The sequence below is a fragment of the Agelaius phoeniceus genome, chromosome 3, assembly GCF_051311805.1.
Source record: "Agelaius phoeniceus isolate bAgePho1 chromosome 3, bAgePho1.hap1, whole genome shotgun sequence".
Lineage (NCBI taxonomy): Eukaryota > Metazoa > Chordata > Aves > Passeriformes > Icteridae > Agelaius > Agelaius phoeniceus.
In genome coordinates, this window is record NC_135267.1 from 6,379,962 (window position 1) to 6,402,106 (window position 22,145).

Consider the following 22,145-nt stretch of genomic DNA (forward strand, 5'->3'; position numbering starts at 1 on the left):
CAGTGCAGCCTACTGTCAGGGACAATATTGGTCAGACTTGAGTGACTACAGATCCAATCCAGTCTAGCAAGCCCAGTGCTGCCATGGAGGCTTTGCAAAATTCAGTTGCCAACTCCTCCATCTGTACTGAGCATGCGCGAGAAAAACCTCAACAATTTTCAGCAGCTTCTAACTCAGCCAAGTTCGGGTGGGTCCTTTTGGTCAGGGACAACAAAAGGAACTTATCTGCTTTTTCCTCCTTATTCCTCTCCTACTCAGTAAAACTTCCCATCCCAGCTCTGAAATAGATATTGGGCTGAAATCTTAAAATGTTGTGAAACAATGTGTTTTCTCTTAATGCCGATCATAGAAGTAGCAAAAGTATTTCTACTGCAAGTTTCCAAAAAATTCAGCTTGAGGCAGACTGAGGATTGAAAAGATCATCCTGAACAGCTAAAAATTGGCAACATTATGTGAGTGAAAACAAGGTCTTATACTGGAAAGTGGTAGACAAGTTTAGCTGCAGATACTGCTGGCAGCTTCACCTATAACATTTTTTCTGCCAGATCTTTGTCTTCTATTACTAGAGAGAATCATCCCTGTGATGTTTGATGTTTTGTCACCTGTCCTTATGGCTTGTTTTGGGACTGGCACTGTTGTCTCCTGTGACTTGGCTGCCAATTCCACAGCATTCAACTTAAGGGATTGCCCCACACTCAAGGGCTGAAGGCCACACCTGATGTGGGGCACACACATATTTCTGCTAAGATGTATGCTCAGCATTTTCAGGATTACATTATGTCACACCATGATTATTCTTGATGCCTTGGTCTGGCCTGAGTGAATTTTCAGGAAAGAAAAGGCAAAAAAAAATTGCTATGGTCCTTAAAATGTTGGTTTTCTTTGCCCATTATGCTTGTTCAGTATTTGCCATTACCATATGCTTCCTTCTATTTCACTCCTGGTGACTGCACCATCTCTTTCACAGTTGTCTGTTTTCATCCTTTTTAGAACAAGCCTGTCACTATTCAGTGTTTTTCCTCAGCTTTGAGTCTTGTGTTATTAAAAAAGAAATTTTTTTCCCACCATCCATGCTATTGAAAATAGATTTACAATGGGAATCGTCACCATTGCAACACTGAGGGAGTAAATGCAAGGACCTGGTGCTGTGCTTGTGGTTAGAAACACTAAAAACCCCTCTCCCACTTAAGACTGATTTACATCTTGTAGTATCTCCTGCGTGAGCTTTATGGAGCTTGTATCTGGCCAGAGAGCACTTCATTAGACTTTTAAAAAACAGCATGCAAATTTAGGGACTCTGCAAGGTTCCAGAGGTATAAACACTTTTTAATTACAGCTATACCACCCACTTTCCCCACAGTTAGTCAAGAGAACCAGTTTTCACTAAGGTCAACAGAATAAACAACTGTGCAGTTTCTGGCTCATGCTGCTTTTACATATCCTGAAATAAGGAAAAAAAAAAAAAAGTTACCACTTTTTAGCCTTTATATCTCTAACACAATATACTGATTTCATCTGAATTCATCCAAGGGGGGAAAAAAACAAAACCTTTTCCTCACTCTGAAATTAGTTAAACTGAAGCTGGAAGGAAAATTAATGGAAAGAGACAAAGTTGGTCTTGCTGTGAAAAATGACAATTTTCCCCTAACTATGAGAACCCCAGCAACTTCCTAAAGCAAATTTTTAGTTTGCATTTTGCAATTAAAAAAAAAATATATTGGAGAAAGACAGGCCATACATTTTTCTAATCCTACTACACGTTCAGGTTTTTAGTGCCAGAAAGCACAGGTCATACTTTCTCTTTCCAGCACCGTTACAAGATGACAAGTAGGCCGACATTTCTTGCTCCTCATGATGATGACATTGTCATTTGCTGCTTTCAACTTCTCTGAAATACGTGCAGTCCCAATGGGGCATAAGAGGCTTCAGACAGGGAGGGAAATGGGAGAACTCTACAATAAGACATAGGCTTGCAGTTCCTACTTAAGAGAAGCAGAAAATATATCATTTAGGAAAAATGCAGGAGCAGTAAACTTTGTTGTTTGTACAGCCTGTGTTTTGCTGTGTGCTGTGGAGAAGCCAACAGTTTCTTAGCAGGGACAGGGCAGGTTTTGTACCAGATTTCCAAATTTTTTTTCTTGGGATTATTGGGTGCCAAGCCCTGCTCATCTTTGGACCTCTCAGAATTTATATGCATATTTTTTTTATCTCAAAATGTGTATGGGTAGCAGTTAGGGCTGCATTCTATACTGAAGAAAAGCTTGCTAAAAGTCTTGTCTGAGATCCCAGAACGTTCAGCATCAGATCATGAGACAGAGCACAAGAGTCTCAGATCTCAGTCCTCATTTCCTACTGAAAATGCTGGGGGGAAAGTAAAATTCTCTAGTTCTTTTTTTTTTTTTTTTAATGCAGTTGTTTTGTAGCCTGCCTATCAAATCTTTATGCTTTTGTTTGTATCAGGGACTATAAACGTTAAAAAGCAGTTCATGATGCTGAAATATTAAATGTTTCAACTAATTTCAGGACACAAAGAATCTTCTTTTATCTGGGCTGCAAATCAGTGGGGCAGGGATACAGTAGTTAAACAAACCATGGCAGTCCATAGTCTGAGTAAGAATGCTGCAGTTACAGAACTCATTACCACACGCCTACTTAGCAGACCGAATAACGTGCTAATCTGGAGTTACTATTTGTCATACTTAAGAAAAAGCAAAGAATAGCTGGGCAAATAGTCAACTTCCAACCAAAGCGAAAGTAAAGTGCTGCCAAGAGACACTGGAGCTTATCTCGCCCCTATTGAAATGAATGGAAGTTCGGGCAAAACCTGCCCTAGCATTAAGTTTACTTAAGTTCACATATTTTGGCTCGATGCACACTTTAATGAGTGAATAAAAAGTTTGAGAAAGGTAGATGTTGGAAACAAGAATATTGGCAATTCTTTCACTATAGTAATAATTGCTGACATTGCTGTAGTCACCCTGGCTAAAAATATCAAATGCAACAACAAACCCGGTGAACCCATTCATTTATTCCCGTTTCACAAAGGCTATTTACATACACAGAAAGGCTCAAAATAAATTCTGTATTCATCATATTTGCAGCACATTCCAGCCCAGCAAACTGGCATCGAAACTATTTATTTAGGGAACATCATCCAGGTTAGAATCTTTCATATCTGATAATTATTTTTCATCTTGAGCACCCAGTACTTGCAACAGGAGCATACTGGGCCTGTGTTTTAGAAATGTGATGGTAAACAAACTCAGTGCTCTTTAAAACATTACCTTTTTGTCCAAAAGCAGTCTAATTATGGCTGTATTCATAACACAGTTAAAAGTGAAAAAGCTAAAAGACAATATAAATTGCAGCAAGCACAGCCATACTAATGAAAATTCGATACTATAAAGTGGATCTGAAGGTGTTTGTTAAGATATAACTTGCAGCGCAAGCACATTTTTTCACCAACCTCCTACAATTCTCTAAGATCTTAAAATATGACCCATTTTGCAACCAGTGCTAAAATTCCGAGAAGTTCTGAAATAAAACCCGAGGAAAGCCGAGCAGCAGGGTTGCTCTCCATTCCAGCCAAATCCAAGCCAACGTTCCAGATTATATATATCATAACATGAATGACTTCTTCTGAAAAATCCCATCCAGCTTTTATGTAGGTCCATAAACATTACTGGTACTTTTATTAATTTGTCCATAACCATTTAAATAAAATTCTAGAACTCTGAGCCGTGATCTGTTCCAGACTGTAGTAAGTTCCTGTTAAATGTGTAAATGTTCAGCAGAAAGATATTTTTGCACAGAGACTGAAAATCAGCTGTGCCAGATACCTGAAACTTTGTTAGGCCACTCAGTGGAAAATTTTATTTTGACATTATAAATAACTCTGGACTATTTTAAGTGACCTTAAACTGGTAGCTTCCAATGATTTATTTTAGTTTATCCTAATTAACTTTTATTTTAGTAGGAAGAGAGGTGACTGTAAAATTTTTAGTGCGACTAATTAAAAGTGGAAAGGTATCTTCTTGTTTGAAATGAAATAAATCATGATTGTCAGGCTTATATAGCATTTGGAAATAAAACAACTCTTTGCCTTCTTTCTAGCGCCTTTGGAATGGCTCTTTGGGAATGTATTAGAGCCAGCTAAAGAAGGGAGGAAGGAAGCCAAAAGAATCTATGGACATAAATATTTTGCCAAAATAAGTATGAAAAAAATTATTTTCTGTATCACAACCACAGCAACCCAGAGCTTCTGCATATATACTAATCTGTATAGGTGATGAGTAATTGTGCCTTGGAAACGCCTGTGGCCACTTTTGGGGAACAGCAGATCCCTGTGATTGTCGGGAGTAGTAGGGCGAGCTCAGAAGGGGTTTGCAGCGTTACCCACATGGATCGCGTCTTCTCAACAGGACAGAAAACTTCCAGAGCCCTTCCAACCTTGGGCCGGGAAAAGGAAAGTAAAAAAAAAAAAAAAAAAAAAAAAAAAAAAAAAAAAAACAACCAACCGTGGAGGAAATGAACGAGCGGAGGGCACTGCTCCCTGCGAGGCAGTGGGTCGGGGGTGCCGCTCCCCGCGGCAAGCGTGGGAAAGCCGCGGAAGGAGGGAGGATGGATGGATGGATGGATGGATGGATGGATGGATGGATGGATGGATGGATGGATGGATGGATGGATGGATGGGGGCACGGCTGCGGAGCGGGGCTGGGTGGGCGCGGAGCCGCAGCCGCGGTGCGCGGAGCGAGAGCTCTCCCCTGTGACCGATCGGCGGAGCTTGCGGGCTGTTTGTTCTCTGCTCCGGAGCCGAGCGGGGCAGGAGCCGCCGCCGCCTCTGCTCGCACCTTCCCCGGGCACAGCCGGGGTTTGCCCCGGAGGGACAAAAATTGGGGGTAGCGGGGCAGGAAGGCGCAGGGGCAGCGGTGCCGCCCGGCAGGAGGAGGCGTGGAGGCTCCGCGGGTGCAGAAACAGCCCCGGAGGTGCGCCCGGCACCGGCAGCCACACACGGACACCCCGAGCCCGGAACGCGGGGCTGCTCCGCCGCGGCTGCTCCGCCGGGGCTGCTCCGCCCGGCTCTTGGCGCAGGGTCCGGGGGAACAAACCCGGCTGGGTCGGGATGCCGGGCTCGGGGCTCGGAACGGCTCCTGGAAGGGCCACGTCCCTGCACCCCCCAGCGCAGACAGACACACACACAGCGCCCCGAGTCACACACAGGCGGCGAGCAAGGAGCACACACGCAGCGCCGACTTTTTACAAGAAGGTGGAAGTAGCAAGTCGGAGTAAAGCCTTAGAAATTAGAGGGCGGGTTGTGATAGGCTGTTATCTGCGCGGGGAGGCGGTGACACTTTCATACCATTGGGTATGTAAATGGTTTTTAATAAGATCTGCCCTTTTTTTCTTTTTTTTTTTTTTTTTAAGGGAGAAAACAAACCAGACTCCCTTTACCTTAATAGTCTGAAGGGGGTTTTATAGCTTTCATTCATTCAAGGAAATGGTTTAGGCTTTAGACTACCGGAGACTTAGCAAAAAACTCTTTGGCACCAGATTATTCTTACTTTTTTTTCTTTTTTTTTTTTTTTTTTTTTTTTTTTTTGCAAACAAGATTTTTCGTGACTTTTTTTTTTTTTAATTTAAACAAACAATCCCAAAAGTGTTAATGGAAAAAACCCGGAGAGAAGTGGAGATCGGAGACCGTCTCCTGCTCCCCCCCCTTCCCCGTCCCTCTCCCCGTGGGTGAGAGTTTCTCCTCCTGGGGGGGATGCACATTGGTTTATTTATTTTGAAGGCTGCAAAAGTCTGAGGACTGAAGCACCACGTGCTGCTGACTCTCATCAGCATAATGATCGCCTTAGCCAGAGAGTCCTGTATATATAAACCACAAAAACCTAATCATTAGAAATCCCAGCCTCCAAAAACCACATTCAGGACAAAAAAAACTGTGGCGTGGGTTTGGGTTTTTTTTTCCGGCTCCTTCATCTTCCCCGACCTCAACTTCTTGGGACCCAAAAGAAGTTTGTAACTTTTGGTTGCTTTTTTCATAATTATTATTTTTAACCCGATTTTCCAGAAAGAAAAATAACTCAAAGAAAGCGACATTTTAATGATTTTTTTTTTTTTTGCTGCTGTTGTTCATCAAGGGCAGAAAAAAAAAAAGGCAAGATTTTTGTTCGCCTATTCAACTCAACGGACTTGGATCCAGCAGCGACTTCATGTGAAGGACCGGGCTGCACCGAGGCTGCCTTTTCCTAGAATTTGCTTGGTCATATTTTAGAAATCAGCCTAAGGAGGGGTGTTTTATTGTTGTGTTGATTGTTTTTTTTCTCAGCTATGATCCCCGCTTCTTTTTCCCTGAGAATCCGAAAGTTCAACTTTTTTTAAGTCCTGATCCTCCGAAAGGAACTAGCTAAAAAGTCTCTCTTAATTATCAGCCCTGTGACTTTCCTCTTCACCCCGACAACCCCAGTAACTTTGTTTCCCCGCCGAAATCGCTTCGGGAGCGCCTTTTTTTTTTTGGAGGGGGGGAGCCACTTTTCTCAAGCCCCTACCCGAGCTCCCGCTTCCTGAAGCCAAAGGCAATAAGCGGGGGAACCCAGCGGCTCCTCGCCTCTGTCCCAGCGAGGCTTTTTGTTTGCTCCCTTTTTTTTTTCTTTGTTTTTTTTTTTTTCTTTTTTTTTTTCTGCGTGTGTGTCCGGAGGAGGAAGATTTCTTCGGAGGAAACCGGGACGTTCCCCTGAACCCCCCCCTCTCCTCTCCGCTCCTCTCCGGGGCTGAGTTACGCTACGATTCTGGCGGCCACCAGCAGCAGCAGCCCAGGAAGCTGAACCAGCAGCGAGTTCTACTTCTCCCAAGACAATTTTTGGAAAATCCGAAAAGGAAAAGAAGACGTGGAGGGAGGGGAAGAAAAAAGGGAAGAAACTCGAGCACTTGAGGGAAGAAGCGGTGGCTAGAAGGAGGGAAAAGAGCAGAGAGACTGTGCGAGAAGGAAGGAAGGAAGGAGGAGGAGAAGCGGCAGCGCTTTGCAGCTGGGCAGAAGCCGGGACCATGCAGTTTCCAGCCGGGCTGTGCTGAGAGGGGCAGCCCCGGACCCACCGCCAGCCTCTGCCTCCTCGCTGCTCCAGGCTGCAGGCGCCCCTAGACCGGCATCACCCCTCGCCCCGTCCATCTTTCTTTAGAAAAAAAAAACAAAAAACCAACAAAAACCCAAACAAAACAAACCAAAAACAGACTGAGATTTTTTTTTCCTCGTGCGTTTAATCCGCTCCTTTTTTTTTCTATTTTTTGTCTGATTTGCTTTTTTGCCCATTATCCTTACCCCTCCACTTTTTCATTCACCCCTTTTTTCGCTAGATATATATTTTTTTTTTTACAACCCCCACCCCCCACTACACGCCTCCTCTACCAGCGATCCCCCTACCGCTCCCCCCCCCCCGCCCCCCAATTCGCTAACTTGTGGCTGTTGTGATGCGTATTCCCGTAGATCCCAGCACCAGCCGGAGGTTCAGCCCCCCCTCCAGCAGCCTGCAGCCCGGCAAGATGAGCGAGGTCAGCCCGGTGGTGGTAGCCCAGCAGCAGCAGCAGCAGCAGCAGCAACAGGACGCGGCGGCCGCCGTGCCCCGGCTGCGCCCCCACGACAACCGCACCATGGTGGAGATCATCGCTGACCACCCCGCCGAGCTGGTCCGTACCGACAGCCCCAACTTCCTCTGCTCCGTCCTGCCCTCGCACTGGCGCTGCAACAAGACCCTCCCGGTGGCGTTCAAGGTGAGACACCCCCCTCCCGCCGCCGCCGCGGCCCGGGATGCTCCCCCCGCGCCCCCTGCCCTTCCTCCCGCAGGGGCTTCTGTGCCCCCACCCCCCGGCCGCAGTGTCTCCGGTGATCCCCGTCCTGCAGGAGCGTCTGTGCCCTGCGGCCCGGAGGGATTTCTCTCGATGTGTCTCGCAGTTCCACCCCCCCAGCCCCGTCCTTCAGTGCCTTCTGTGTCCCCCCGGCCCGCAAGGACTTCTGTGCCCTCCCGTCCTCCCTCCTGCAGCATCTCAGTGCCCCACCGGCCCGCAGGGGTTTCTGTGTCCCCCCTGTCCCCCCGATGGCCCCCGGGCTGCAGTGCCCCCCTCACGCCCCCAGCCCTGCAGTGCCTCCCGTGCACCCCCATCCTGGAACGCCTCCTGTGCCCCCGCGGCCCGGGGGGCTTCTCTGACCCCCAGTCCTGCCAATGCCTCCTGTGTTCCCGCCCTCCCCTCCAAGTGTTCAAGTCTTGCAGTGCCTTCTGTGTCCTGTCACCGTCCTGCTGTGCCTCCTGTGCCCCCGTCCCGCGATGTCTCGGAGTGCAGCCTCCGCAGTGCCTCTCACCCCCCTCTCCCGGTCCTGCAGTGGCCGCCGTGCTCCCGGTCCTGCCGCGCTTCCCGTGCTCCAGTTCTGCCCCCTCTGCCACCCTTGCTGCGCCCCTGGTGCCCCCCATGCTCTGCCCGCGCCCTCGGAGCCGTCCCGTTATCTCCATCCCTGCGCGGGTGTTCCCCCCGCAGCCCAGGGGCACTTTGTGCCCCCTTCAGTATCCCCCCGGGAGACACCCCCTCCTCCCCACAGACTCTCTCCATGGGGTTTTTTTTGGAGAAACCTGCTTTCCATCCCTGGGGAAGGAGGGATTCAGCCCTCGGCCGGAGCTCAGTGTGGCACCCCTCCGCCTCGAGAAACCAGTCCCTGACCCGCGGGGTGCCCCTTCCTCCTCTCCGCTCCCGGGAGTGGGACTGGAGCATTTGGGGTGGCTCTGAAGCGTGCGGGGGGCGGCTGGAGTCCGAGGGTCAGGCTGGAGAGGCAGAGTGGGATAGGGGCTTTGCTCCCCAACAGCCCAGACAGAGATGGGGCTGGGAAAGGGGGACACAGAGCACCTGGAGGGGGGGACTCGGGGCCCCTTCACTTCTCCTGGTGGACAACCGAGGAAGTGGCTGCCCAGAGAGACTCTCCTTGGCAGGGTCGCACATTTCCATAATAAATCCCACCCCGCTCTGCACTGGGGATGCTGCTTTTAATTTTCTGTCTCCATCCCCACGGCGCGCTAATGAGAGGAAACGATTTTAGAAAAAAAAACCTGCAATAATAACAACAATAATTGCGGGCTTTAAAGCAAGCCCTTTTCCTCCTCTAGCAATATTTCCAAGTGTTCCCCCTGGAGTTTTCCTTCTCGTAGCTTTTAGTAGGGAGGGGGCAATGGCTGGGGTGTCCCCAGGTGCCTTCCTGAGCTGGGCATGGGTCAGAGTGAGGTGGGGTGGCCCTTGGAGGGTCTCAACATACCCACATTTTCCTGTGAAAAATAACACACCTGGAAACCTCTGAAAAGACAGAAAAGTTTGGAAATAATCTCACCCAGTGTGCTCAAGAACATCGTCTTTTTCTTGTGTTTCCCGAGTGTCAGCCGTGTTATCACTGTCGTTTGTTCGGGAAGAAATAGTGAAAGTGGTTAAATGAGCCCCTGGTAAAGTGAGTGGTGATAACGATGGAGGTTTGCTTTGAAGATGTGACGGGTGTGCGGGTGAAGCTTGGCTAAAGTGCTCCTGTGTGTGGGAACAGCTTGGAGAGGCTGGAATTGCGGGAGGAACCCTTTGCACAGGGCCTGCTTGTGCGGGACACGATGGTCGGACTGAGCAGAAATGGCAGGACAGTGGGGTGTCTTTTGGCTTGGTGTAGCACTCAGAGGCTCTCTACATGTAGATCACAGTGGTTCTGATTCAGAGGGGCTGCGGGGTAAGGAGGAGGAGCTTTCAGAGAATTGTGATTATAATTTAATTGGGCGCCACATTAAGTTGGTGTTATAGTTACTCTTTAAAGCAGGGATGCAGGCATTATCGTGCTCACGTTGCTGTTCTCATTTGAGGTGTCTGAGCCTTCTCCTACCTCACAGCAATTCAAAGGATGCGGTCGCATCTCATTAGAATAAGGGAAAGATCTAAACTAAATATTAAAGTATTTAGAATATTATTACAATAAGAATGCTTACATGTGATAAAAAGGTAGACAAAGGATCAGACTGTTCCCCAATCTTTTTGTGTTCATATATATGTATTTATATGTGTCTTACATGTGGGTCTTGTGTGCAGATCTGACCGATTTTCAGATGCATCAGAGGCAGACGTTGCCCCTTGCACCCAGCTGCTGTGGGTGCAGCTGTGTTTTCATATGCATTATGTACTTTTTAAAATATGCCAAAATTATATATGCCCTTCTTTACCTGTATATGAATTTGAAACTCACTTGAAATACTTCTGACCATTAAAAAAAAAATCTATTTCATTTTTCAAATGCAACTTGCATGCAGCTGCCCAGTAGTTTTAGACCAAAGGAGCTGCATGTATCATACAGTGAAACACTTGGTTATGTTACAAAAGAATGGGAATCAGCTCTGAAAGGGAAAAAAGAGACAGATTTGAGCTATAGAAACCTCAGTTAAACAATAACTTGAAAATGAAATAGCTCACAGACAACACACTTTGTGAAGTTTTATTGGCAATAAATAATATGTTGATGATAATGTTTTGAGTGGTGTGTTAAGTGTGTCATAATTCTCTCGCAGCGATCTCGAGCAAAAACGTACGCTGGATATAGCACTGTTTTAATTTAAAAAAACAGATATAAATCATATGCAGGAGAGGAAGTATGTTATAAACAGTGCTGGGTTTGATTATAATTTTTTGAAATAGTGTTGGCTTACCATTAGGTTTGAATTTTATGTATTAATATTTGCACACACTGGGGAGGGAGTCCCTGTCGTGTGCTCACTAAGATTGTTAATGCAGACTGGTTCTGTGGGGAAGAGTATGTGATGAGTACTTGTTAATACAGCTCTAGCTGTTAATATTCCAGCATAAAATAAATGGATATTGTTCACCCAGGTCCAAATCATATTCACTTCTTAATCTCAGTAGCCAGCAATACTTTATTTGAGTCGAGTCATCAGAATTTGGCCCCTCTGTGGGAGTTTTTACTGCAAGTCATAAAGACCCAGATTGCCACGTTAGAGGTTAGAAGTGACTTCTGTATGATGCTAATAGCAGCAGAGAGTCTTAGTGGACATAAATGCAGGGGAAAAAATGGGATGTGGAGTCCAAAACATCTCCCCAGTAGCACCACAGTAGTTCAGGGTCTGTCAGCATTTCCCTCCAAACCCCAATTTTCGGAGTTTATAACTCAGCTGTTTTAAATAGCTTCAAGCTGAAACCTGCTGTATAAATTTTCAGCCCAGATGTAGATTTGAAACAAAAAGTAGCACGAATCAGTTATTCTGTTTTAAGTTACAGGACACTGAAATGTTTTTAATAGTATCAGATGCTCTTTTGGCAATGTCTGGGAAAAGCATTCTCAATACAGAAGATTTTACATTCAGAGGCTGTTTGAATTCAGTGTTTCGCAAGAAAGCTTTTGAAGTAGCAGATATCAATGTTTGAGAGGAACTAGTTAGCATGTACACTAGTGTTGGCCATTTTTTATTTTTTCAGACAAGCATTTTACTCTGCAGAAAGTCTGAGTACCTGCTCTTGTATAGGAATTTTGCTTTGTGCTTATAACTTCCGTCTTCAGGCTACATACTTTGGCCAGTTCAAATCCCGCAGGACCGAAACTGGGCAAACAGGTTGCCTAACCAGAATTGTGTTATGCAAAAAACACATAGTTATTTTCAACTTATAAGAATTGCTTTGGTTTTATTTAGGGGATTCATGTACTTTTTTGAGCTCTAGTTGAAAGGAAAAGAGAAAAAAAAAAAGAGCAAAATCTACTTTTAATCATCAAAATGTCTAGGGAGCTCAATATGGAAAATAAAAATTTTGAAATAGTAGAGATATTGAGTGTTAAAGGATAGGTAAGGAATGTGCACTGTGGCTACTTCTGGTCTTTAATTTTTAACACAATCTTTACTCATTTCACAGTGCATTTACAATCCTCTTTCTAAGAATATGTAATTAATTTTGTATTGATACATGGCATAATATTGCCAAATCAGGGTGTATGCCAACAGTCGTTCAGTTTGTACAATTACTTTTGAAAACTCTCAAAATGACGGGTACTTCTCTAGGTTTCAGACTTGTTTTGTGAATCTTTTTTCTACCCAGCACTTCTACATACCTGTGCAATAGTCTTAGGCTGTTTTGTGGTAAGAAAGTATCAAAGGAAGAAAAAAATAAGCCTTTTACTCATGGTGCGTGGCAGGGGAGCTTCCCGTGTTATAGGGCTTTATTTTAGGAGCCAAAGTTTTTATTTTCATCTCTGACTTCAGTTTGTCTTACCCTTTGGTCCTCTCTGAAGGAGATGAACAGTGATACTGCATCCAAGGCTTCTCAATAGTGATGCAGCTCTTGATTAGTTGCGATCGCTCAGCGACAGCAGCGGCACGTGCAGCTCTGGGCTAATGGCTAAGCTGACAAATTGAACTGACACCGAGTGGAAAGGGCAGGAAGGAAAGCTCTGAAAAGCAACAGAGGGGAGCCTTTGAAGGGATTTTGCTCCCTCCTGCCAGGTGTTATAAGCTGTACCTGGGTTTGGGACTGAGACGGGGCTATGATGGCGCTGCCTGTCCATGCTCTGTGGGTACCTGGGGAGAAAGAGGTGAGCTGAGGCTTCAGGCACCTCCCTCCCTCTTCCCAGGCCCCTGGCAGCCTTGTGCTTCCTGCTGCACTCTCGGGTGCTTTGCATTTCTGGAGTTAATGTGATTTTTTGTTGTTGTTTTGTGAGGTATAAAAGGCGTAGGGTGCAACTCCCTGGGATGCTGATGGGCATGACAAGATGGTCCAGAGATAATGTGGTCTGCTGCAGATTGGGAAGGGAGTGGTTTATAAGTAGTCTCAAGCCCCATGCTTCACAGTTTAAGCCAGTATCCATTTGTTAATGGTTAGAGTCAGCTCTGTAATCTGTTCACCAGATTATTATTTGTTATTTGATTATTATTTATTATTCCTTACACCTGGCTTTGAAGCTGTTAGACCTGGTTGCTGCCAGACCCAAGGCAGGGAGTTATTGGGACCTCAGATCTTAGCCACAATGGTGGTTCCTTTGTTTTTCTCTTCAGGGACTTTCATAGGACTTGAAAGTAAAATCTTTGTTTGATACGTGAAGACCTCACAGAAGTTTGTGGCAAATTTTAGCTTTTAGTTTTGGGTGGTAGTAACTGGTGTTTAATGCAAAAATAGAAAAGCAGGTAAATGCTTTTCAAACAGGATTTAAGCTTCACTTGCTTCTTTCTGTTCAATATTTCTTTTAAATAAAATAAGCTATAGTTTTCAGTAATATGGCCTATTTCTGTATTATTGTAATTCCTCTTTATTGTTTTAGAGAAACATTGTACAGTTCACTGGACCACATAATGCTCTCCCTATATATTCAGAACTCCTCATTCTTTCCACTGAATTAATATCACCTGCAACCTGCAATTATTAGTTTCAGCCAGGATCATTTATGGAAAAGACATTTCAGGAAGGCCATGTGATAAAATGTAATATATATTACAGGAGACAGAATAAATTACTCTGAATAATATAAAAACTCATATCTGACTATGTAAAATGGTAATAACTACAAGGGGGGGACACTTTGTAGCTTAAGATATTTTTTCAAGTTCTAGCTCAGCCATGCAATATTTCTGAATCTCTTCTTGTTATAAATTTATTTTCGGCATTAGAATTAGCCAGCAGGGGAAAATGAGGTTATTTTATTAATACTTTTGTGGACATTTTTTCCCTGTGTGTATATTTTCTTCCTAGTAACTTAGCATTACTGTGTAACTTTTTTTTTTGCTTTAAGAAGCCACAGAGTGCTAACACTGTAGGTATTCCTGGTGTTTTCAAATCAGAAGCTGTCTGCTCCATGACATTTATTTAATCAGATGTTGGAGCACTGCACAACCACTGAAGCATGAAAGGGAGACTATCAGGTAGCTGGAACGCAAAGAGAAATTAAATACTTTGATATCTTCTGTTCACCCATCCTGGAATTTGAGGGAGGTATCAGCACTAACCACATGCGACTCTTGCAAGCACTATGAAAATTTACATGCCTGCAAGGAAATACAGCTTTGTTTTATATAGCACATGAGGAGTTTGAATTCCAGCCATAAAGTGCTCCATTGTAGAGCGTGCTGGGCGTAGAGCTTTGCCTGCTGGTGCCCCGAGTGCCACTCCTGGGATGGGTGGATGCACGGATCCCTCTGGCTTGAAGTCTGAGGAGCTCAGGGGTCAGGGTGATGGGTGCAACCAGAACAGAACTGAATCTAGGTGACAAGACTGCTAATACTAATTTCTAGCTTTCCATTTTAAATACTCTCTTTAAATGCTTTCCCATGCATAATTCACAGATACAAGCCTTGCCTCGTGTTCTCACACTGCTCCCTGCTTGCAAAGAACAAAGTTGTCCTTCAGAAAGCATTAAAGCGTGCACTCCACATAAGGATGTTGAGTGTTTCTGAAGAAATGCAACAATGAAGAGGCTCTGAGAAACGGAGACAACACACGACGTCTCTGTGTTTGATGTGGCACTTTATTCTGTGCACAGCAAGTACCAGGCTCCTCACCACAGAGCTTCTTCACGAGCGCGGCAGCCTGCAGAGCGGGGAGGGGAGCACACACCTCCAAAGTGTGGCTTCACCAGTCGTGATTGTCTCCCTGTTTTTACAGGTGGTGGCCTTAGGAGAAGTGCCCGATGGGACGGTGGTGACCGTCATGGCTGGAAATGATGAGAACTACTCCGCAGAGCTGCGAAACGCTTCTGCCGTGATGAAGAACCAGGTGGCCCGATTTAATGACTTACGATTTGTGGGCAGAAGTGGAAGAGGTAGGCCACTGCCTTTTATGTGTTGGTAATGATGTGAAAAATGGTGCCAAGATGTCAAACTTCACAATGAAATATTGATTAACCCATAAATCCCTCGTTCATAGAATCCCAGAAAAGTTTGGTTTGTAAGGGACCTTAAATCTCATCTCATTCCAACAACCCCCTGCCATAAGCAGGGACACTCTCCACTAGACCACATTTTTCAGGTCATCAATCTTTTTTTTTTTTTTTTTTTTGTAGTGATGTACACATATTTTATTGTCAAACTTCAGCATTTGCACAAAGCAAGTTAGGAGTCTCTGTAGCTTTTTATCAGACAGGTTTTGAAAAACAATTCAGGGAGTACCTGCTTCCCTGTTTGAATCACACGGGAAGGGTGGAAGGAAAAGGGAATATCTGTGATCCAGGTTATGCAGAGTCAGGGGAGTGTATTTTGGGCCATGGCAGTGAGAGGTGGAGAATTCCCTTTAGCAGTAGAGCCACTTCTGAAGTTGTTGTAGAAGACCTGTAATTAGGGGGATTTTGCATATCACATGTTCTATAGGTTGTATTCTTTAGGGACTTAAATCTTTCAATGCTTATCAGCTGTTTGTAGAAAGCTTGCTAGTGGGTTTTCTGCCCTTTAAACCAAACTTTGATAACCTGTGAAAATCACCCCCTCTTTTCTTTTGAGTAATCTGGTTGACTTTTTATGAACTGCTGGTAAGCTTGGGCATGAACTAAATTCAACCTTCAACCTTTACTTTAAATGACAGGGTAACTTTCAGGTTTTTTTCATTTCTTATTTTTTTTTTTTTTGTTTAAGATGTAGAGTGCTGTCATTGTCTTCCAGCTCTTTAGGAGTTTCCTATAATCTGAAAACTGCACTGCACTTATAGAAAGCTGTTGTAATCATTGCAAATTTGCGAGAATTCCTCTTTAAGGGTCGCACAGCAGCTTTCAAACTTCAGGTAATGATTGAAAAGATAGCTCAAAGGAAGCTGGCACTGCAGTTCTTGTTGCAGGAGTCTTCAGAGTAGTGTTGTATCAGACATTGATCCAACCTACATATTTTTTTCTTTCAGTGTTTGAAGCAATTATTTGTGTTTTTTCTAAATTAGCCCTGTATGGGGCAAAACAAAGCAAAAGATGCAGAATAATTGTGCTGGGAAATTAGCAATAATGCAAATTATACAGTGATATTCTTTAGAAAGCAATTGCAGTTCATCCTACAGAAGGAAAGAGTTTTTGTCAAAAAAATTTAAACATATGACAGAGGCCCAGATAGTCCAAATCAGTCAGCACATTTTTACAAGTGCTTTGTGAAAGTAAGTCCATAAGCATGACTTACAGTGACTATTCTTTATTTTAATTACCAAGCCAAAAATTCTCTTTATCATTTTAGAACTTAAAAAGAATTAATAATAGAGAATAACTTGAAAGAAAGTGTACTTTAACCAACAGTAATACAACATAAATATGGAATTTATTCCCCCTGTGAGTAAGGTGTTGCCTATCTCTTCCATTTGTCTTCTTTAAATAATCAGTTTGCTTTGTTATTCTGCTGATGGATTAGGTTTGAAAGTTCTCTGGCTCCATCTCTACTGCTTTACAGTAGAAGTTCAGTACTGTATCAGCCTTTTAGTAGTGCTGAAAAAGGACTGAAATGTGATGCACTACCTCTGATCTGAGGATTTCATTTCAAACCCATGATATATACTTTTTATTAAAGCATAGGAAATTAAATAGATGGCCTAAAGCCTCAGAAGATACAGATACAGACACAAACACAAAGCTCCTAAAATTTGGTTCCAGTAGTTTAATTTATATTTTTATCTAGCAGACTTGGAATAGACTTTTTCTCTGATCAATCTGGGTAGAATCTATGGAAAAGTGATAGTATACTTTTCAAACCCTCAACATATTTATTTAAGAGACTTCAAAGAAAAACAAAGGGTGTGCACTGTTTTACTATATTGGCTTTCTGAGTTTTGGCTAGTTTCCCAAGTAGCAATTTTTATATTTAAAAAAAAAAAAAAAAAAGAAAAAGTTAAAAAAAAAAAGGAAGAAAAAAGACAGACTTAACTGCTTGCAGACTTTTCACGCATGGAAGATGAAGAAAGCTTCTTTTGATGAAGTGTAATTATGTCCAAACAGAGCTGACCCCCTCCCCCTATATTTCTTATGATCTTAACGGAAGAAAGTAGGGCTTTTCCTTTGAAGCAGCCGGGACTCGGTGGAGGATCTGAAATGCTGCATTCTCCTGCCAGAGGCAGGATGGAGAAATTGGTCCAGACTTGTCTTCCAGACTTAGAACAGAGAGGGGGAGAGAGAGAGAGAGAGAGAGAGAGAGAAGGAGAGTTATCATTGATGATGGATTTTTAGAACTCTGCTTAAAATAGAAGGAAAAGAAATCAGTAGTTGCAAACAGAAGTGAGAAAGCTCCTTACATAGACAAATATCAGTAAATACAAGTCGTGAAGTAGAACAGGAAAAAATAAACTAATAAAGAAGTTATTTTTCAGTGGCAAGAAACTAATCCACACCTGTTCCTGACTTGAGATTTACATCTTTCTAAGCAGCTCGTGCTTTGATCTCTGTATCTCTAAATTTGATTGTGAAGTCTGAATCATCAACTTACCACTTCACCTCCTCTCCCACATTTTTACTTGCTTCCCATGGCTCAATGGAGAAACCCGATTTTTATACATATTCATTTTGTTTGCCTGACAGAAGCTTCACGTTTCTGTTTGCATAATTTCTCTTAAACACCTTTTTTGGATTCATGAGAGTAAGTAACTGGAGTGTTTGATGCAAATGCAGCAGTTGTTTGTATGTGGTTTTCAGGCGGTAGCTCACTTTTACAAGCCCGATCCACAGTGCAGAGAAGAAAGAATTCCTGTCTTCAATAAGCAAAGGATCATAACTTTAATTTTGTTGTGTCCCGATACTTTAATCACATTAGCATCTAACTGAAAAAATATGCAACACGCACACACAAGCTGCTGAGTCTCCTTTCAAGCTCCTTTCTGGGGTTTGCCTTGTGCTTCAGCATATGTCCATCTCATCCTCCTCTGTGTCAGCTCAGCTCACATGTGTGAATAACAAAGAATGCACAGTTTAGACACACTGAAGCAATAGTGCCAGATGACTGCTTGGCTGGGGAATTTAATAAAAGAGAGCTACAATTAGTCTGTAGCCTCTGAAAGTGGATAGTTGAAATGACTAAAGGCAATAAAGAAAGGTGATAAAAAGTGCATTAAAGGATTTTGTAGCTGAGGAGGGATAGCTGTGAAATAGCTGTGGAAGGCATCAGCATCACTGAAACAGGGGACCTTAAAAATTTATTTCATTCTTAATCCTGTAATATGTAAATCATCTCTTGAAAGCTCTGGAGTGCCCTGGCAGGGCCATGCAGCTCCCCACAATGAAGGGCTCTGTGGTTTATGGAGTGTGAGGGGGCTTCGTCACTGTTACTTCATCCACATTTGGGTTTGTAAAATACCAGTTAGGGGACAAAACCAATTTCCCTCTCAAATTAGCTGCTTACCTCTTCAGCTCAGGCTGGCTGGGAGGTGAAAATTCAGAAATTCTCACTGTCAAAGTCCAAATGTAGCTCTTTTTATTAAGGAATGTATTTTTTCTAGCCACTGTATCCTGTTGAGATATATTTAGTGTAGAAAATATTGCAGTGCTTTTCTATGGAACGATTTTTCAGGTTCTTAAAAATAGTATATTTTGTTAATTTTTTTTTGTCATAATAGACATTTATAGGGGTTGGTTATATAAAGAGAACAATAGCATGGAAGGCCAAATTCTTCATTCAAAGGTGTATAGAAAAGCCCCTTTTAGTGTCTTTGTTACCAGTAATATTCTACTGATCATCTAAGGGTTACTGCGATCTGAATGGCATCAGCATACAATTTAATAGTCACAACTTTTTGGCAGGTAAGCTGGTGCCAAAGGAAGCCTTAAACCTGAGCCTGGAGAACTATATATATATTTTTATATTTATATATATTTGTGCAGTGGGCTGAATTCATCTTTGGAGAGGGATAAAAGGCATGGACATTTCTCAGCCCTGGACAAGCAGTGTGGAGGCACTGCAGGGCTGCTGCTGTGTGTGTGAAGGCTGCCCACACCCTGTGCTGACAGGACACACAGTTCACCTCTGGCACAGGTGGGCAGGACTGGACAAAGACTGGACATCCAAAGTACACCTAACGTGTATGATTAGGAATCCTGTGATGATTAGGAAATATTCCTTTTTCCAGTGAAGATGGGAAAAGCTACTTTCAGCCATGCCAGTGGGACAGAATTCAGCATCCTGAGATTTCTGCATGCTTAAACTGACAGAGGGCAGGTTTAAATTGGATTTCAGGAAGAAATAGTGAGGGTGGTGACTCACTGGCATGGGTTGCCCAGAGGAGCTCAGGATTCTCCATCTCTGAAAGTGTTTAAGGCAGGCTTGGATGGTGCTTGGAGCAACTTTTCTAGTGGAAGTTGTCCCTGTCCATGGCAGGGGGATTGGAACAAGATGATTTTTAAGGTCTTTTCCAACCCAAACCACTCTATAATTCTATTTGCCAGGGTCCTGACCTTCCTTCTAACCTGCATCTCCCAGAGAGTTGGGCACAGCTGGAGCACAGCTTCACCTGGAAAATCATTTTACTCTAAATGACAGTTGTATTTCCTTAAAAAAAATCCATGTCACATTCTAGTTCATGAAAATTATAGCCAAGACAGTTTGAAGTTGCACTCCTGATAATAAATGATGCATGTCTCAGGCAAGTTTGGGGGATATGCAACTTGGACCAGAAAGAAAGACCAATTACTAGATTTGACAGACAAAGCTCTGTTCTGTATTATGCCTTATATATAAGCTGTTCTGTATTAGGCCTGAAAAAACTGCATTAAGTTTGTGCTGTTACGTATCATTTAAGATTTGTGCCTTGATTGAATGCCTTCAGAGTTCAGTGAGAGGAAAAGCCCTAGCAGCAAAAATGCACAAATACACCCAGGAAGGAGGGGAAAAAAAAAAAAAAAAAAAGCTTTAAGTGTCTGGTAAAGTAGCAGCTTAAATGAGCATGAAGGCCAAAGATTGCTGACTGTTTTATTGAGTCACTGTTGTACGCCCACCTTTTCCTGTCTTGAAACAGTTTTCAGTTTTGACTATCTGACATGAGTAACCGTTGCATATCTAACAGATTACAACTGTCAGTGAGTCTCCCAAACGGGGGCCAGTGCCTGTGAGAATGTGTGCTCAGATGCAGGCAGCTCCCTTTATTTATTTCTTTTTAACGTTTTCATTCAGCTGAAGGCTGTAGATGGTCTTGTGCAATCTCTGCCTGAATTCAAGCTTTGAAAAGTAAAAAAACAAAACAAAACAAAAAAAGAACCCAACAATGAAGACTGACGATAGCAAAGTACGTGCACACAGACATTGCTCACCCTCACAGGAAAGCTGGGGGCTTTCTTGGTATTTCATAGATGGAAAATGTGTAGGAAAAAAAGGCGTGTTCCATAATAATGATATCATCATATTAGCCCTGGCATATGAAGGACAGAGACACTGACTCCCTGTTAAAACATCTCCCAGAAGGAAAATATATTCTTTCCTCATCTTATTGTAGTCAAGTCAAACAAATGAAATGATAAAACTGTGTGAAGTAAATAACATGTGGTCACATTCTGCTCTCTGTCACACAGCTGCGAAACTGGAGTAAATTTTTAAATTATCTGACTTGCTTTGGATTTACACCACTTTCAATGCAGCAAAGAATTTGGCTTGTCCTCAGCAGTGAATCACTTTTGTTCTGTCATTGTATGATGACCCATTATTAAATAAGAAACATTTAGATTGTCAACACATGGACGTATTCTTGACATAGAGTAAAACTGAAGGGGAGGAAAACTCCTATGGTCAGTTATGTTTTTAATTTTCACGATTGTGGTAACGACAGGGAATAATTTTAAACTGATTCTTTACTGAACATGCATGTGACTGTTTTCATGTTGTAATCACTCATTCCTTGTTGTTTTTTCCCTTTGTAGGGAAGAGCTTTACTTTGACAATAACTGTCCTGACAAATCCCCCCCAAGTCGCTACATACCACAGAGCTATAAAGGTTACAGTGGATGGGCCAAGAGAACCAAGAAGTGAGTATTATATCCTTCTTTTTGCTCTTATGCCTGCTTAATTTTGCTTAACAGAAACCTGTAAATGAAATATGTATATCTTTGTCAAACACTGGTTTTTGCTCAGTAAAATATGTGAGTGCATGGTTAATTTGGAGTCTATTGGACCACACACATACTTGCATTAAACACTCACTTAAGTGCTTGGCTGAATTTGGGCAATCCTAAACCTGATTCTCATTCACATCAAGGTCTTGATACATTATCTGCCAGTGTAAATGAGAACTAAACCCAGTGTATTTTTATATAATCTGATTAAGACACAGTAGATATAATCCTGCAACGTGCTGCATTTCCTGAACTCCTGTAAGCTCCCAGCTGAAGACGTTTAGAACAAAACAGGAGCCTGATCTTTCAGAATCAGTCCTAGCATAGAGAGGAAACATATAATATAGTGCCTTTTTGTTTGCCCTTAAATTCTTTTGCCATCAGATAATTAATGCACCTGGTTAATCTCATCATACCTGAAGTTGGTTTTCAGCTATGGACTCATCATAGACCCCCAGGGCCAAAGAAAGATTAAAAAAAAAGTATATCAACAGCATAGTCTTTGTTTCTTATTTGTGTACAGAAAATATATTTTTTTTAAAACATAGTCCAGCAGATTTTCACCCAGCACGTTTATCTCCCAGCCATGCAAGCTCACTAAGAATCTATTTGCCATGATTTATCTATTTTGCAATGGCTGTACTTTTATGACAATTGTTTTTTGTCATGTCCTAGCAGTTTTATGGGTAGCACTTATTTTTAGATACAGTCAAGTCTGCTTAATCCATCAGGATTTATCTGGCTGTCTTTCTGTCTAGCACATTTAGCTGGTAACCAGTCTCACATCATATGGGTATCACTGATGAGCTACTTCTGGAGTTTTTTCTTAATCTAACTAGAAATTACTCTAAATTGATTGGATTAGCCAGGTATAGCATTATTTAAATTACACTTAGAGATTAAGAATTATTTGATAAATAACCACATTAAAAGAATCCCTATAATGGAAGCATCTCAAATAATTATTTTGCCTTTGATCTGCACATACAAACACGACCTTCAAGGAGCTTTCATGGTGTTTTGTTTAAAATACCACAAAGACAGAAGTAGAAAGACGTAGACAGAATTCATGCAGTTAAGTGTTTCTCGTGCCAACACACGCTGCAGA

General features: G+C 42.9%; 1 protein-coding gene across 6 annotated transcripts in view; it reads left to right on the top strand.

Moving 5' to 3' along the window:
* The first annotated feature begins 5,728 nt into the window (after window positions 1–5,728).
* Window positions 5,729–22,145, top strand: part of RUNX2 (RUNX family transcription factor 2) — a 159,039-nt gene continuing 142,622 nt past the window's right edge. For 2 of the 6 annotated variants that reach the window (XM_077176500.1, XM_077176503.1), the window contains exons 1-3: window positions 5,730–7,767; window positions 14,656–14,812; window positions 20,846–20,950. In XM_077176500.1, the coding sequence (XP_077032615.1) occupies window positions 7,468–7,767; window positions 14,656–14,812; window positions 20,846–20,950 (562 nt within the window). In that variant the 5' untranslated portion in view covers window positions 5,730–7,467. Of the gene's footprint in view, window positions 7,768–14,655; window positions 14,813–20,845; window positions 20,951–22,145 lie in introns of all 6 variants that reach the window. The other 4 variants (XM_077176504.1, XM_054630056.2, XM_077176501.1 and 1 more) reach the window with 4 other exon arrangements.